Genomic DNA, 14,810 nt, shown 5'->3' on the forward strand with positions numbered 1-14,810 from the left:
ACCATCAGGTCACACGGTTGGTTACCTTACAGTGAAAGTACAAGTATCTGTTGTGTTTTGTGCTGGCATTCTCTGTTTTTCTGCCACATTCTCTACCTTTGACTCCCAAGAAAGTAGAAGACGACGAAGTGAATGAAAGCAGGAAAGCATCGAAAAATAGGAGCAAGTGTGGCGAAAAAGGCAAATAAAAAGTCTTGACTAAAAAGCTTTGTCGGCCGTTTTCGAGCATTTTGGCTGATCTTTCCAGACTTGCACAATGTTGTCTCCTGTGACAATAGAAGCATCGATCCTACCCAAAGAGAGCACAAGTTCTCTTCTTTCACCTTTTTCCTTTTTTTTCGTAGTTAGCTCTCAAACATGGGTTGGTTTGGCTAAAAACGGACTTCAGATTCTGAGCAAAAGGCTGGCAAACTGAGCTTTTCGTGACAGCGACTTTGTGACACCTCAAACTATAAAACAACAAAAACAAGACTGAAAGAGCTTTTGATGGCAAAATATATATTTTTTTACAGATGAGCAACGTGCTGTGAGCAAAGCATGAATTGACCATCGGTGGCATTTTTCGCATAGCGTTCGGCATTCTCCACTTGAACCGAATCGTCTTTTCTCCGGGTCGTGGCGCTACCGCAACACATCATCTGATTATAGCATACATATACGAACGCCGTTGGGGTGCGAGGTGCCTTAACTCGTCCGCCTTCCAGCGTGTTGCCGTTTCTCTCCCTCGTAATCGATGCGACAGGACGCTAATCGGAATCGTCTGCTCAAATCCGAAGCGATGCGATGCGTCCATCTACGGGGACCTGTTAGTCATTACAGTGGTTTCCAAACTTTGTATTCACAGACCAACTGGGCGAGAGCCTCCTCCGAGGCTTCAGCCGCAAATTCTCTACCCCGACGCACACTTTCATGTACTTTTTTTTCCCTCCCCCCCGCAGGTGTCGTCCAAGGCGGCAGCGTCTCCTTCATTTGCACTCAGATCGTCGCCGTCGTCGAGCAGGAGCAGAATAAAGTTCTGTGGATCCCCGACGGAGCGCAGTAGGGGGGGGGGGGAGAAAAATATCCACACGATGTCATCGTAGGCATGAATCGGTACATTAACTCTTTCCGTTTCACCTGAAGCCACTGCCGTCGACGTAATATGCGCGCTATACAATAGTGATGTGCTGCACTGCAGTTAGTTGTTTACACTAGTATTTAATACTACTTGAATTCACGTGTTTCTACTTTTAAAGACACCGTGGACCACCGTGCAAGCGGGTTCCCGTCGCTATACGATATATTTATGTACATTTTTATCAAATTGTGGAGATGTAGCTAAATAGTATTTGACATGGAGGATAACACCCCCCCCCCCCCACAGCTGTTTTTCATTTCACGCCTCACGTTATGATGTCATCATGCCAATCTTTTCTAATATTTATTATAATACATGCGATGCAAAAAAGCTAAACAGCAGCTTTTCAGTGTGTGTGTGTGTGTGTGTGTTTTCTACGCGAGTTGCCAATTGCGTTCTGAGCGTTCCTTTTGTCTTTCTTTTCTTATATATAGTTTCAAAGGGATTATTATTTTTTGCCTGGTGCTTAGCAGCCGGCAGTCCGGCTTAGCGACGCGCATCTTCCACAATTTCATCTGTCGGAATGTAAACCCAAAGTTTCTTACAGTGATTAAAAAGGGTACGAATGATGACGACGTCACAAGTTTCGGCGCATTCTTTTCCAAGAGCGCTTCTTACGTTGATTACGTGCAATTTGAAAAACCGATGCGCTGCGCACGCTACCCTGTGGGATACCAAAACCCACTGTCCGCATCTTTAAAAAGTCAGCCCGAGATGGATGCGAGACAATGACCGATCAAATGATAGCCTACTGCACGTGGGACAAAATCAAGTACTCAAACGGTTGAAGAGATATAAAATAAATGATTTCAAAAATATTGAAGTTGTGGTGGCCCACCTTTTGTTGTTGTTGTTGTCCGTTTGATGCGGTCACCGACCTTTTTGAAACCGTGAGCTACTCGGTACCGATTACTGCTGAGGCCTACCGGTTTGAGATTGACTTCTGAAATAACAAATTTGCTCAAATCATTTTTCATTATGTGAGTGTTTTAAAATATTCATATTGTTGTTGAAGACATTGATCCTGTCAATGATTTCTCACAGTATTTATGAAGAATCGTTTAGGAATCGGATAAAAATCAATGCTCAACAATTGATTTCTTTAAATCTCTGCAAGTGTAGGAAATCAGTCCGATGTTCATCGCCGCTAACAATTTGTTTACGAATCCTGAACTATGTTGCGCCATGTTTGTACAAGTTTATTCTGAATTATGTAACATACAGGGATCTGCTTTCAGGCTTTGAGAAATCTCTTTTTGAACTTGTAACCAAATCGGAAGCATTTTTAACAATTCTTCATTATTTGAATGTCTTTCGTTACCACTGAGAACATGTTTGTTTGTTTGTTTGTGGCATTGCATGATGTGCACCTGTAAATATTGAAATAAACCAATATTGAGATCATCAAACACACTGAAATTAAAGTGAGATAAATATCGATTCAAATGAATACATTTCAATAAATGAAGCCCCAACCCCCAGTGCGCGTTGTCTCCGGTGTCCGCCATCCCACCTGGGCACTCCCGGAGGCGAAGCGCAACCTAACGCCAGCGCCTCCGCTAACCTCTCCGGATTCTCGGGCCTGTCCCCCGTGGCGTCGTAACCCACGCCGGTCAGGTCTTCGGAAAGACCGACGTTCGCACCGGCCGTGTTGGGGTCCGGGACGACGGGACCGTTCGTGCGTCCCCACGCGCCCGACTTCAGGTTGCCCACGTGTCGGGATTCGTCCGGCGGAGCTCCCGCCGGCAGCTGGGGCTCGTCGGGCAGCACTTCGACGCCGGTCATCGCGCTCTGGAAGTTCTTCACGAAGGACAGGGGGTCAGAGGTCGGCCGCTCCTCCGCGGTTCTGGTCACGTCCGAGAGCGCGGCCGTTTCTACGCCGAGAGCCTCGATCTTCGATCCTCTCCGTCATCTGTCGAGTCTTCTCCCACTCTTCCTCGCTCACGCCGGACAAACTGGCCTCCTCCTGCGCCTGCAGGAAGCCACGGAGCTCCCGGAAATCCTTCCGAATCTGCCTACCGACCTTCCCGGTCTGGACCGCGATGTGGTCTGCTTGCGCGATGCATTCGTCACTCACCTCGGCGTAACGGAGCAGTTTTTGCTTCACTCGCAGCACGGCTCGCTGGAGTTTCTTTCGATGCTTTTTGGCCCCCTTTCTGATAAGCATCAGGTCTGCCGTCTTTGGCCCCGCCCCTTCCTTCGTCCATCCAGCCCCCACCCCCTGCTGATAAGCATCAGGTCTGCCGTCTTTGGCCCCGCCCCTTCCTTCGTCCATCCAGCCCCCACCCCCTGCTGATAAGCATCAGGTCTGCCGTCTTTGGCCCCGCCCCTTCCTTCGTCCATCCAGTCCCCCCCCCCCCCCCCCCCCCCCCCGCTGATAAGCATCAGGTCTGCCGTCTTTGGCCCCGCCCCCTCCGTCCATCCAGCCCCCCCCCCCCCTGCTGATAAGCATCAGGTCTGCCGTCTTTGGCCCCGCCCCTTCCTTCGTCCATCCAGTCCCCCCCCCCTCCCCCGCTGATAAGCATCAGGTCTGCCGTCTTTGGCCCCGCCCCCTCCGTCCATCCAGCCCCACCTGTGCGTCTGCCACGATCCACAGTGCGACGCTCGCACTCGAGCGTCTCCTCTTCCCGCACGGCCACTCGGATGATTATTGTTTGTTTTTCGTCTTTTTTCATCTTGAATTCGAGAAGAAGCCCCCCCTCCCCCCTCCCCCCTCCCCGCGGGACACGTGAGTGGGATTCATCAGCACCGACGACGTCTTTCTCTCGCTCGCTTTTTCGCCACCTCGTCGTTATTTTCGGCGTCGGCGTCGCTCCCCGCCCGAAGCCCGCCGAGCCGAGGCGAGCACCGCGCGCCCCCCCGCCGCTTCGAGGCCGCCCGCTCGCCCGCTCGCCCGCCCTCCGGCATGGCGAAGAGCCGCGAGCGCTGGACGGCGGCCCCGTCGGCGCACATCGCCAGGATGAGCTTCATCATCCCGTTCTCGGCCGACGTGCCGTGCGACAGCGGCGGCCAGCGCATGTGGTGGGCTTTCCTGGCCTCGTCCGTGGTCACCTTCTTCGGGGGGCTCTTCATCATCCTGCTGTGGAGGAGCCTCAAGTTCCTGGCCGCCGTCCGGTGCCGGTTCCGAGCCCGCAAGAAGGTAGGCGCGCCGAAATGCACCGCGTTGGCGCGAACAACAGGTGCTTCGAAAACTTTGGACGCCCACAAACCGAAAGTCCACCAGCAGGAGCACACGACATGCACACTGGGCCGAAGTGCTCATCCAAACCGGGGCGACCCTCTCGCACGCTTGGCTCATGAACAAAATGGGAAAGCAACAAACAAAAATGTCCTCGCCTCCTTCACTGAAGCAGTTTGACAGCGTTTGAACTGACAAACACAATATTGTGCTCTGCGACAACGTAAACACCAAACTTACCAAAAGAAAGCAGTACAATGTCTTCTCTCAACAGAAACAGGTTTGGGCTTCCTTTCTTTTCTTTTTCTTTTTTTTTTCGAGCTTTTTGCCTTTTTTTTAATCTGCTGTCGAACGGGGGTTGTTTCCAGGGGCGGAGTTACGCTACCCCGCCGTCGGGCTCGCCCCCCCCCCCCCCCAAACGTGTTTTGTTCTTAGTAGAATTTGTTGCAAAACGTTAAACTGTTTTTAGTTTAGGAGTGGCAATTTAGAAAGTCACGATTTAGTAGAATCTGGTACAAAAATATAGGAAGTACAAGCGTGACAATCTCGAATTGAATCAACGTCAGAAAGCGTCGTACAAAAATGACCATTCAGACAACTCGTGATTTAGTCGGCTTGACGACAAAAAATGTTTTAATAGAAAAGGGAAAGTTCTGAATTTAGACACCTGACACTTTAGCTGGATTTACAAGCCCAATTCCAACGAAGTTGGGACGTTGTGTTGAACATAAATCAAAACAGAATACAATGATTTGCAAATCATGTTCGACCTATATTTCAAGATCTCTCATGTTCAAACTGACAAACTTGAACTTAGAATTTGATGGCTGCAACACGTTCCCAAAAAGCCGCGACAGGCTCACGTTTACCACTGTGTTACGTCACCTTTTCTTTGAACAACATTCAATTAACGTTTGGGAACTGAGGACACGGATTGTCGAAGCTTTGTACGTGGAATTCTTTCCCATTCTTGCTCGATGTACTGCTTCAGCCGTTCAACTGTCCGGGGTCTCACGCTGTTGTAACACGTGCAGAATGCGGTTTGGCGTCGTCTTGCTGAAATAAGCAGGGGCGTCCGTGAAAAAGACGTCGCTTGGATGGCAGCGTATGTTTCTCCAAAACCTGTATGTACCTTTCAGCATGAATGGTGCCTTCACAGATGTGTAAGTGACCCACGCCATTGGCACTAACACAGCCCCATACCATCACACATGCTGGCTTTTGAACTTTGCGTCCATAACAGTCCGGATGGTTCTTTTCCTCTTTGGCCCGGAGGACACCACGTCCACAATTTCCCAAAACAATTTGAAATGCGCACTCGTCGGATCACAGAACACTTTTCCACTTTGCGTCTTAGATGAGCTCGGGCGCATAGAAGCCGGCGGCGTTTCTGGGCGTTGTTGATAAATGGCTTTTGCTTTGCATAGTAGAGTTTCAAGTTGCACTTACGGATGTGGCGCCCAACTGCGTTTACTGACAGTGGTTTTCTGAAGTGTTCCTGAGCCCGTGCGGCGACGCCCTTGACACATTGATGTCGGTTTTTGATGCGGTGCCGCCTGAGGGATCGAAGGTCACGGACATTTGCCGAAAACAATCAAGTTTCTCAGTTTGAACATGAAATAGCTTGCCTTTGTCGTGTATTCGATGAAATATAGGTTGAAGATGATTTGCAAATCATCGTGTCCTGTTTTGATTTGTTTAACGCGACGTCCCAACTTCATTGGAATTGGGCTTGTCGTACAAATAACAACAAATTTGACGACATGTTTTTCGTAGGATTTGTCGCAAAAAGTAATGCGCTGTGTTTGGTCAAGGAGCGACAATTTGGAATTGACTGAAGGACGTGAAGAAAAAGGCCGCATTTAGTGGAACAGTAGCCCATTTTCAATTTCGCCGCACTCTCGAACGTTCACCGCGCACTTTGAACGCTTCCGCAACAAGCGGCAACCGACCGGCAGCACGCCACAATTGGTTTCATCTTCTCGGTCTTCCTCTCTCCTCCTCCTTGTTCTCCTTTTCCTCCTTCCTCTTCTACTTGTTCTCCTCATTCTTCTTCTCCTTTGCCTTGTCCTTTTTCATCTTGTTCTCGTTCTTCCTCTTGTTGTTACTACTACGACTGCGACTGTTACTAATACGGTAGTTATTGTCGTCGTATTAATATTTGCAGATTCACCTATTTGCGGAGCCCCAAATTTCCCATGGCCGATCGCGGGTGAAGTGAAGAAATCCTGCAAACAAATTGAGTTCTTCATTGCCAAGGGAAGAAAGTGTTGACGTCATTTTCTGTAAACGTCTGAGCACGGCAAGCCCCGCCCCAAAGTCCACCCTTGATTTTCCATCCTCTTATTTTAAGGGTGGGGGGGGGGGGGGTCACTTCCGTATTTGAATAGAAAAGCAACAATTTCCAGTCTCGGGATTTAGTAGGATTACACCGTCGGCCCCAAAGTCCTTTCACGTTTTTTTTTGTTTTTTGTTTTTTTTCCCCCTCCAGCAATCTTGTTGAAAAAGTGCGTCAGTGTCAGAAATGCAGCATCAGGCACCTGCACGTGTAAATCTTTTTTTGTTGTTGTTGCTAAGCAACTAGCAAGCAAGCAAGGAGCGTGTGCGTGTGCTTCTGCGTGTGGTGTCGTGTGCACTTGCGTGCGTGTCGGAAAACCTCCCATCATCTGAGAAGAAGTTGTGGAAGATGATGACATTTTCAGGGAAACATTTGATTTTGGATCCAAATATTGCGGTTTCTGGAAAAATGTTGACCTTTTAGCAACCTTTAGTGACCCCTGCTATTCGCGGGGTTAGCGACCGAGCCCAACTGCAAATAGCCAAAAGCCGCAAATAACCGATGGCCCGTTATTACAGTCATTGTCGTCAAATAATAACAGAAACGATCTTTTAAAAAAAAAAAAAAAAAAACGCAAATTAGCGGCGCTTTCCACGAATAACAGGAGAGAGATTACAAAATAAATCAATCCGCAAATGGGTGAATTCCTGAATGCCGGACCGCGAATATTTCGGGCTCCGCTGGATTGCGTTTTCAGGAAAACTCTTTCGCTAAAAGTGTCCGCCTTTGAAATTTTGACAAAATATTCTGTCGTCGTGAACATTTGAGGGAAAACGTCTTTTAAAAGGTCGGAATTTGGCAGTTTCAGGAAAAATGTAGCGTTTGCAGCATAATTCAGTGTGAAAAAAACATTTGTGTTTTAGCAAAATATGTCCTGCAAATTTGGCCTTTTCATCAAAAGTTGTGCAGCTCTTGAAATGATGTCGCAACGTTATGTTCAGAGTGAAGCTGCCGCGGTCCGTCTTGTTGTTCACGTACGATTGGGTTAGCGTGCCGGCGGCGGCGCTAGCGTGCTCCCCTCCGCTTAATGCCGCGCCACCTAATTGAACTTTTGAGCGCGGCCATCAATTTTCCCGCCCGCCGACGGTGTCGGCGATTAACGCTCCGTGTTGGGAACAAGCCTCCCGGCTTTAGGGCATAATTAACGCGTCGCTATTTTCGTCTGCCTGCTTTTTTTGACATTTTTAATTTTTTTTTTTTAAATCGGATTACCCCCGAAATGAAGCAGCAGAGCGATGAGGCGACTGATGGCTTTTCCGACTCGGATTGGCCACGCGGCGCTTAAAGATCCGTCCGATCGATACTTTTGCCGGCGCGTAGTCAGCCTGTGCTTCTCGAGCGCCTTCTGTCCAGCTTGGCAGCCCCTAGCAACAGTAACTACGGTAACCGTGCTTCAGCACGGTACAGACGACGGCGCTTATGGTGTGGTTACGGTCGATTTTTCCTTGCAGAGTTTGGCTGAAATTTTAGTTGTAACTGTCACACGAGCAGAAGAGAGAGAAGCACGGCACGCTGCGTCCGCGCGGAACGTGCCGCGCTAAGATGGCCGGCACGGACAACAAGGCGCACGCGTGTCGTCGAGAACACGCCGGCAGCGTTGCACAGATGACTTCATGGAGGCGGAGGTCAGAGGTCACGTTGGCGAACAACGTTTGAAGCGCTCTTCGCACTCATACTGCACACGATGCGACCGATATATCGTACGCACACTTGATTGTCATTCCATATACACACAAGTACACACACCGCAAGGAAAATGACAACACCGTACAACAAATAAACCATGAAAAAACAACCAATTATTTCAAGAAATGTACCGGAATTATTAAGCATATGAGAAACATAACAAATGTTACGCATTGTAATTCTAATTAAAAAAAGTGTTGTCCATTAAAAAACAAAGCATGAAAAATTTTAATAATTGGATTCTTTTGTAAAGAAAGAATAAAGACCATAATATAAGATTACCAGAATATATATTGGAGAAATGTGCACGGATGTCATTCATGTTATTGAGCACAAGCACAACATTTTTCAAATCCTAAATAGAAAATGTTTTACAAGTTGCGATGTGGTTAATGTTATTAATGACAATAATTGTATCAAATGAAATTGAGGGAACATTCAGATGAATAGAAATGCAGTTCCGCAACTTTTGTTGTTGTCTGAAATAAAAAGTCTACACACCCCTGTTGAAGGTTTGAGTGATATCAAAAGCTTTTCCATTTTTGTGACCTACAAACTGTACAATAAAAATTTTCAATCAATTATTTAAATCTTTTTGGAAGACTGTGGTTGCAAAAGTGTGCACACCCTCTTATAGCTTATGTGGCTGTGTTTGGAATGAACCAATCACTAGGCTTTTCCTTCTTCTGGCATTTCAATAGGGGTGTTTGGACTTTTTCTAACCGCTGTATCTTCTTACTACTCGGACACGACTGAGTATTGATGCCGGCGTCCCGCTTTATTTCCCGTTCCCGGCGGCTCAGGACGTGCACCGGCTGACCACGGCCGACGGCGTCGTCAAGCGCGCCGACAAAGACGAGGCGGCGGCGGCGGCCGGCGAGGTGGGATGGATGACGTCGGTGAAGGACTGGGCGGGAGTGATGATCTCCGCGCAGACGATAACTGGACGCGTCCTGGTGAGTGTCGGGTCGGCCGCGACGTCGTCGTGACCGTCGCCGGCCGGCTTATCGCCGCGCAGACAGAAAAAGAGGAGAGAGAGCTTTAAACGGCGTATTAAGGTCAGCCGCTGGCATCCCATAATGCCCCTCGGAGAGCGCGAGCGAGCGATCGCATCAGGTCGAGTGAGGGCGGTCGCCTAGGCGACCGCTGCACGTCTGACCAATGCCATCAACTAGAAGAAACGAGGATAGTGAGTGGAATTGTTTCGGTTTCGACAAGCCGCATATTTTATGACCCAAAAAAAAAAAAAGTCACAAAAAAAAGCCCAAAAATGTATATCTGAGTCCAAATATTGATGTACAAAATGCAGAAATATGCACTTGTGTAAATTACAGTTGTCTTGAGGAAAAATGGACCTGGAAGACGCCAGCTCATCCAAGTGCTGTTGCCGACCAAAGCAGCAGCACGTAAACGCACTTCTTTCTCTCTTGTCTTCTTATTCCCCAAACGGATACGTGAACTCAAAGTACAGTTGTAGTAGCGAGCAGTGTCGCCACGGCAACGGCGGCTTAGCTAAATGTAGCAGATGTGTATTCGGCCCTTTTAATGGGCCGCGTTAAAGCCGTTTGTCACGCGCGCTCGATAGATCGATAGAAAGTTACACTTTGTGTTTACTGGGTTGTCTGGCTGCAGCGCGCAGTGTTTAAGTCAATAAAGTTTTGTTTGCCGAAGATCCGGCTCCTCTTGGCCCTCGGGAGCCCCGAATACAAACGTGTTTGACGACAATGCGTCGGAGCGCGAGGGCCGGCGTCTGTCGTGCGCCGCCGCCGCCTTCGCCCGAGGTACGACTTATGTATTTGGATTTTTTCTTAATATCATTATATTCATATCATCATATCAAATTCATATATTCTCCTTACTTTTATTGAATTATTTACTTGTATTTTCTACGTTGACGTTACGTCGGCGTTACTGTTAGACACTTGCGGCGTATAAGAATAATATAAATAAACATACAGTTCTGCAAAAAAAATTTTTAGGTTTTTTTATGCAATTTTCTCCAAATCAATGAGACGGTACATGACAATATTTCAAATAGGGAATTACGTAGTCAGTAATTGTTGTCGTTTTCCTCCAACATACGACAACTTGCGTACCCCCAAATAGCAAAATCAGGGACCCTGATCACTTAATAGTGGTCCAGAGCTACATTTAATGGGCCATTTGGGTCCCCGCCCCGCAGTTTGTGAACATTTGCCGTCCTCTCGTGCGAAGTCCGAGCAAACGGCGTACAAAGAGTAACGCCATCCAAAATGGATTCCTTTTGTCTCTTCATTTTACGGGAAGGCTGCAGGAGCTCGTTGCCGCGAACGAGACGCCCGTCGTGTCCCTCAGGAAGTGCGAGCGCCGCTTTAACAAATGTTGTACTTTCTAAAAACAAACGGTCATGACGTTATTCATTAGACTGGAAAGAATCAAATTGTTTTTGCCACATTTGTTGCTTCAATTCAATGGACGTTGAGCCGCTCCTTCTAGTGTCCGCCCCTTGGCCACCAGGGGGCAGTATAATGCAGTCAATGTGCGCTCAGCACACAAAGCGAAATATCGACCGAGGTGGCTCGTAAGTTGCCAAAATGGTAAGTCGGTACGTTTTCCCCGTTTGCGTCGTTGGAATTCCCCGTTGTGCTTCGCTGGCGTCAGCGTGGCGTCCCCGCCTTCTAATGAGCCTCCAAGGCCCAAACAACTTGTTTACATCACGCTATCACTTATGGCGTAGTAGTGGTGCACTCACCTGACTTTGGGACTAATAAAACAACAACAACAACAACAACAATGAATGTTTGAATGGTGTGGGCGGGTTACGACGTGATTCTTGTAATATCACAGCTTCGGCTTTCGATGGCAAGTTTTGGTCCTTGCTCAAGAGCAAATGCAGCATTAGCACTTGCGGTTGTCGCGTGGAGCCACCAAGCCGTTTCCTCTCTCCCAAAAGTGGAGAAATGTTGATTAAAAATTCATATTCCCCCCCCGCCGATGCGGCGATAAATTGGTGCCGCGCTCATTCATTATGGATGCGCGGCGCTCTCCTGTCCCCGACGGCCTTTTGCGTCATTTGGAAACGGACGATCGCCAGCTCGGCTCACGCGCGTGCGAGCCCCGCCCCTCTCCGGCCCCGCCCCTCCCCCCGCGTTAGGCGAGTGGAGCAACATTTGTGGCAGTTACAAGAGAACGTATTTCAGGAGGACTCGGATTTCCGCGTCAGTCGATCCGAAAATGGGCTCGGAACGTCAATAAAGTCACAACCGTTTTTCTACACACGAAACACCGATTCTGATTATTCTGAGAAGTCGTTGGTCGAGTGCGCAGGCAAATCATTTTCTTACGTGGCCCGCCCGTCAAAGCGAAACATTTGCGTCAACTTCCGCGATTCTTGCTCCGATCTGGACCAAAATCTCAAATTGTCATCTGTAAAAAAAAATGTCTTTTTTTTTAATAAGAATAACATTGAGCTTTTTCTTGAGCAAACCCCTTTTTACAGTAACTTAAATCCAACGCCGTACCTCAGTAACATCTTTTGTGTTTTACGAGGACCGACGACGCTTGCCAAACATTAAACGAGAGTCGATGGGAAAACGTCGACGCGCCCGAACCGGAAGTTGCGTCATACGGCGACACAAACCGGAATTAAACAAATCCGTTTGACTCATCATTGCCTGTATACCATCTAAAAATAGATATTATCATATTTCATATTTTCTTTTCATTTTCATTATTTGACTTTTGTCCTTTTCAAGGCGACTCAGCAGCGGCGGGGCGGCACCCCAGCGCCCCCTGTTGACCGGCCGCCACTCAATACTACGACGAGGCGACCGAACCCGAATCGTAACGTAGCATAACGGAACGTAGCGTAGCATAACGTGCTGTAACTTCTGAGGAAAAGCGTAACAACTACGACAAAAAGAGTTGCGGCGACGTGCGTGCTATCGGGAAAGCAACAGTTGAGAGTTTAAGAAAGCATTATTTACTTGGGGGGGGGGGGGGGGGAATGGAATTTGAAAAATGTCCAAGTGAAGGCCTCAGAACTGGAAAAAAATAAAATCAAAAAAGACGGAACAACGGCGCTGCTTGTGTGTTCTTCCTCTTTGCCGCCGCCGTCCGCCACCTCGCGTATTTATTTACACGATGGCATGTACACAGGATGTGTCAACACATTTGGCTCATTTACGACAAATACCGGCGACCGTTAACCACCGGACGTCCACCTCGCGTCACACAAAAGGGGAAAAAAACATTTTTCACGGCAGATGCTCGAAGTGACACGCAAACCTTAGACGCCGTGCGACGCCCACGGGAAATTGCGTTGTTGTTGTTATTTTTTTTTAACCAAACTATTGGATCCCTTCACTCAAAGCTCATCTAGCATTCAAAGTTTGCACAACGGTCATTGCACCGGACTATTGCAATATTAGTCGTTCGAACTGCTCGAAGTGCTCGAGGACTCTGCATCTTTTTGCACAATTGTTTTTTGTCAATGTCTTTATGTCCCCAAAAGTGTTCTGTAAATTGACCGTCTGTCGTACTAGAGCGGCTCCAACGACCGGAGACAAATTCCTTGTGTGTTTTGGACATACTTGGCAAATAAAGATGATTCTGATTCTGATTCTGAAAATAATTCTTGTATATTACTACATCGAAAAATGGGGAATAAATATGAAGGAACAAGGAACAATGAAGGAACAAGTTTTTTTTTTTTTTTAAATCTGATTTGAAATTCGACGTCGATTGTAAAATTCCGTAATTTGAAATAATAATTAGGTGTTAATAAATATAAAAGTGTGAAATAAATACTATAATGTGAAACAATATTTTATTGTTTTAAGTAATTGAATGAAAAAATAGAATTTTTTCAAACTTGATCTCACTGCTCTAAACTGTATTTTATTTTATTTGTATTTTTCAAAATATCACCGAAAGTATGAATTACCGGTGTTTGTGTGTATATATATATATATATATATATATATATATATATATATATATATATATATATTTAGGAAGCAAAATACAAAGAGATATTGATATTTTTATAGAATACAAAACAACTTTCAAAAAGTAAAATAAATATGAAGCGTTATTCATGTATTTATTATTATTATTAACCTATATATATATATTAAAGTGCACCCCAGAATATCTTTTTAAAAAAATGTATTTAATAAAAAATTTTTCATTTGCGATACCGGTAGTAGTTTCTGAACAGAATCCTTCCAAATTGTCACGAGCTCAGCAACGTGAATTCCTTCGGAAGAGTTCGTGAAAGTACGAGATTCGGAATTCGTCCCAGCCAAAACGGCCGACTTCCCGTTGACGTGGGGGCACGGGCCCTTGAGTCTTTTTCACGCGTCCTGCTACGATTGACCGACCCGCCCGCCCGATTTCGTGTCGATCGGTGAAACTTCATTTGTGACGTGGGCTAACCTCGTGTCAACGACGACATCCGACGCAATCGACTTTTGTTGTCTTCCAGGTGGTGCTCGTGTTCGCTCTCAGCATCGGCGCTCTGGTCATTTACTTCATCGATTCCTCGGAGTGAGTATTCCTTTTTATTTGAATTACATTTTTATTTTATTTTTTTTGGGCGAGGCGGCTATAGATTTCACGTTAAACACTGATGCTACGAGGCTCGCTTTTGGATTTCACTTCGCAAAGATCGCGGTCGATCTTTTCATAATGTTGTTTCGTAAACAAAATGCGCCGCGGTGGCAAAAAAGTGGTTGCAGATGTGAGTTAGTCGGAAAAAGGGAGAATAAAGTCGAACTCTTAGGAGAAAAAGTCGTGTTTTCAAGGTGAAAAAGAATTTTACGAGAATAAAGTCATCATCAGAAAAAGGTTTTACGAGACTTGAGTCAGAAATTGATGAGAATAAAGTCAGTATTTATTTTTATAAAAATAAAGTCAGAATTTTGTGAGAATAAACTACAACTCGCATAAAAGCATTTTTCCAACATGGACAAATTTGGAGTTTTAATCATAATAAATAAAGAATAATATTTGTTTTGATCATGATTTAATTTTGATTGGCTACTGCTGACTTGAAGTGAAAACAAAAAAATGCTTGTTGGGTTGCGGTAGCAAATGTGTCGGAAAAGCTTTTGGTTTGATTCGATTTACTTGGGGACAAAAATACAAATGAATACATTGTAACTGAAATGCTGAAATACGATAATTGCTTTTAGCGCAATTCGTGTGCAGAAAAGTCAACTCATAAACCCAGAGGTGTCAAACTCAAGGCCCGGGGGCCAGATGCGGCCCGCCACGCCATTTTATGTGGCCCGCGAAAGCAAGTCATGCTCGTGAACCTTTGTGATTTTTGCTCAAATCTGTACCCAAATTCCAAATTGTCATCATAGTAAACAATAATGTTGAGAGATTGCATTTTTCTGTTACCAAATCCTTCTTCTACGGGAACGATTATCCTTGTCTTCTGATTTCAAAACTAGTTGTCCCTCAATTTGCTGTGTAATGTTAATAATATATTTTGGTGATGATTA

The 14,810-nt window shown here is 46.3% G+C and overlaps 2 protein-coding genes across 8 annotated transcripts in view; both read left to right on the plus strand.

The window, feature by feature from the left end:
* LOC133417561 (disks large homolog 5-like) overlaps nucleotides 1-2,684 on the plus strand; it is a 31,526-nt gene extending 28,842 nt beyond the window's left edge. For all 5 annotated transcript variants that reach the window (XM_061705344.1, XM_061705345.1, XM_061705347.1 and 2 more), the window contains one exon: nucleotides 939-2,684. In XM_061705344.1, coding sequence (XP_061561328.1) covers nucleotides 939-1,042 — 104 coding nt within the window. In that variant the 3' untranslated portion in view covers nucleotides 1,043-2,684. The remainder of the gene's footprint in view (nucleotides 1-938) is intronic.
* A 1,255-nt stretch (nucleotides 2,685-3,939) lies between these two features.
* Nucleotides 3,940-14,810, plus strand: part of LOC133417562 (calcium-activated potassium channel subunit alpha-1-like) — a 47,286-nt gene continuing 36,415 nt past the window's right edge. For all 3 annotated transcript variants that reach the window (XM_061705352.1, XM_061705349.1, XM_061705350.1), the window contains exons 1-3: nucleotides 3,940-4,256; nucleotides 9,123-9,275; nucleotides 13,787-13,848. In XM_061705352.1, coding sequence (XP_061561336.1) covers nucleotides 4,023-4,256; nucleotides 9,123-9,275; nucleotides 13,787-13,848 — 449 coding nt within the window. In that variant the 5' untranslated portion in view covers nucleotides 3,940-4,022. The remainder of the gene's footprint in view (nucleotides 4,257-9,122; nucleotides 9,276-13,786; nucleotides 13,849-14,810) is intronic.

The sequence above is a fragment of the Phycodurus eques genome, chromosome 19 (genome assembly GCF_024500275.1).
Source record: "Phycodurus eques isolate BA_2022a chromosome 19, UOR_Pequ_1.1, whole genome shotgun sequence".
Lineage (NCBI taxonomy): Eukaryota > Metazoa > Chordata > Actinopteri > Syngnathiformes > Syngnathidae > Phycodurus > Phycodurus eques.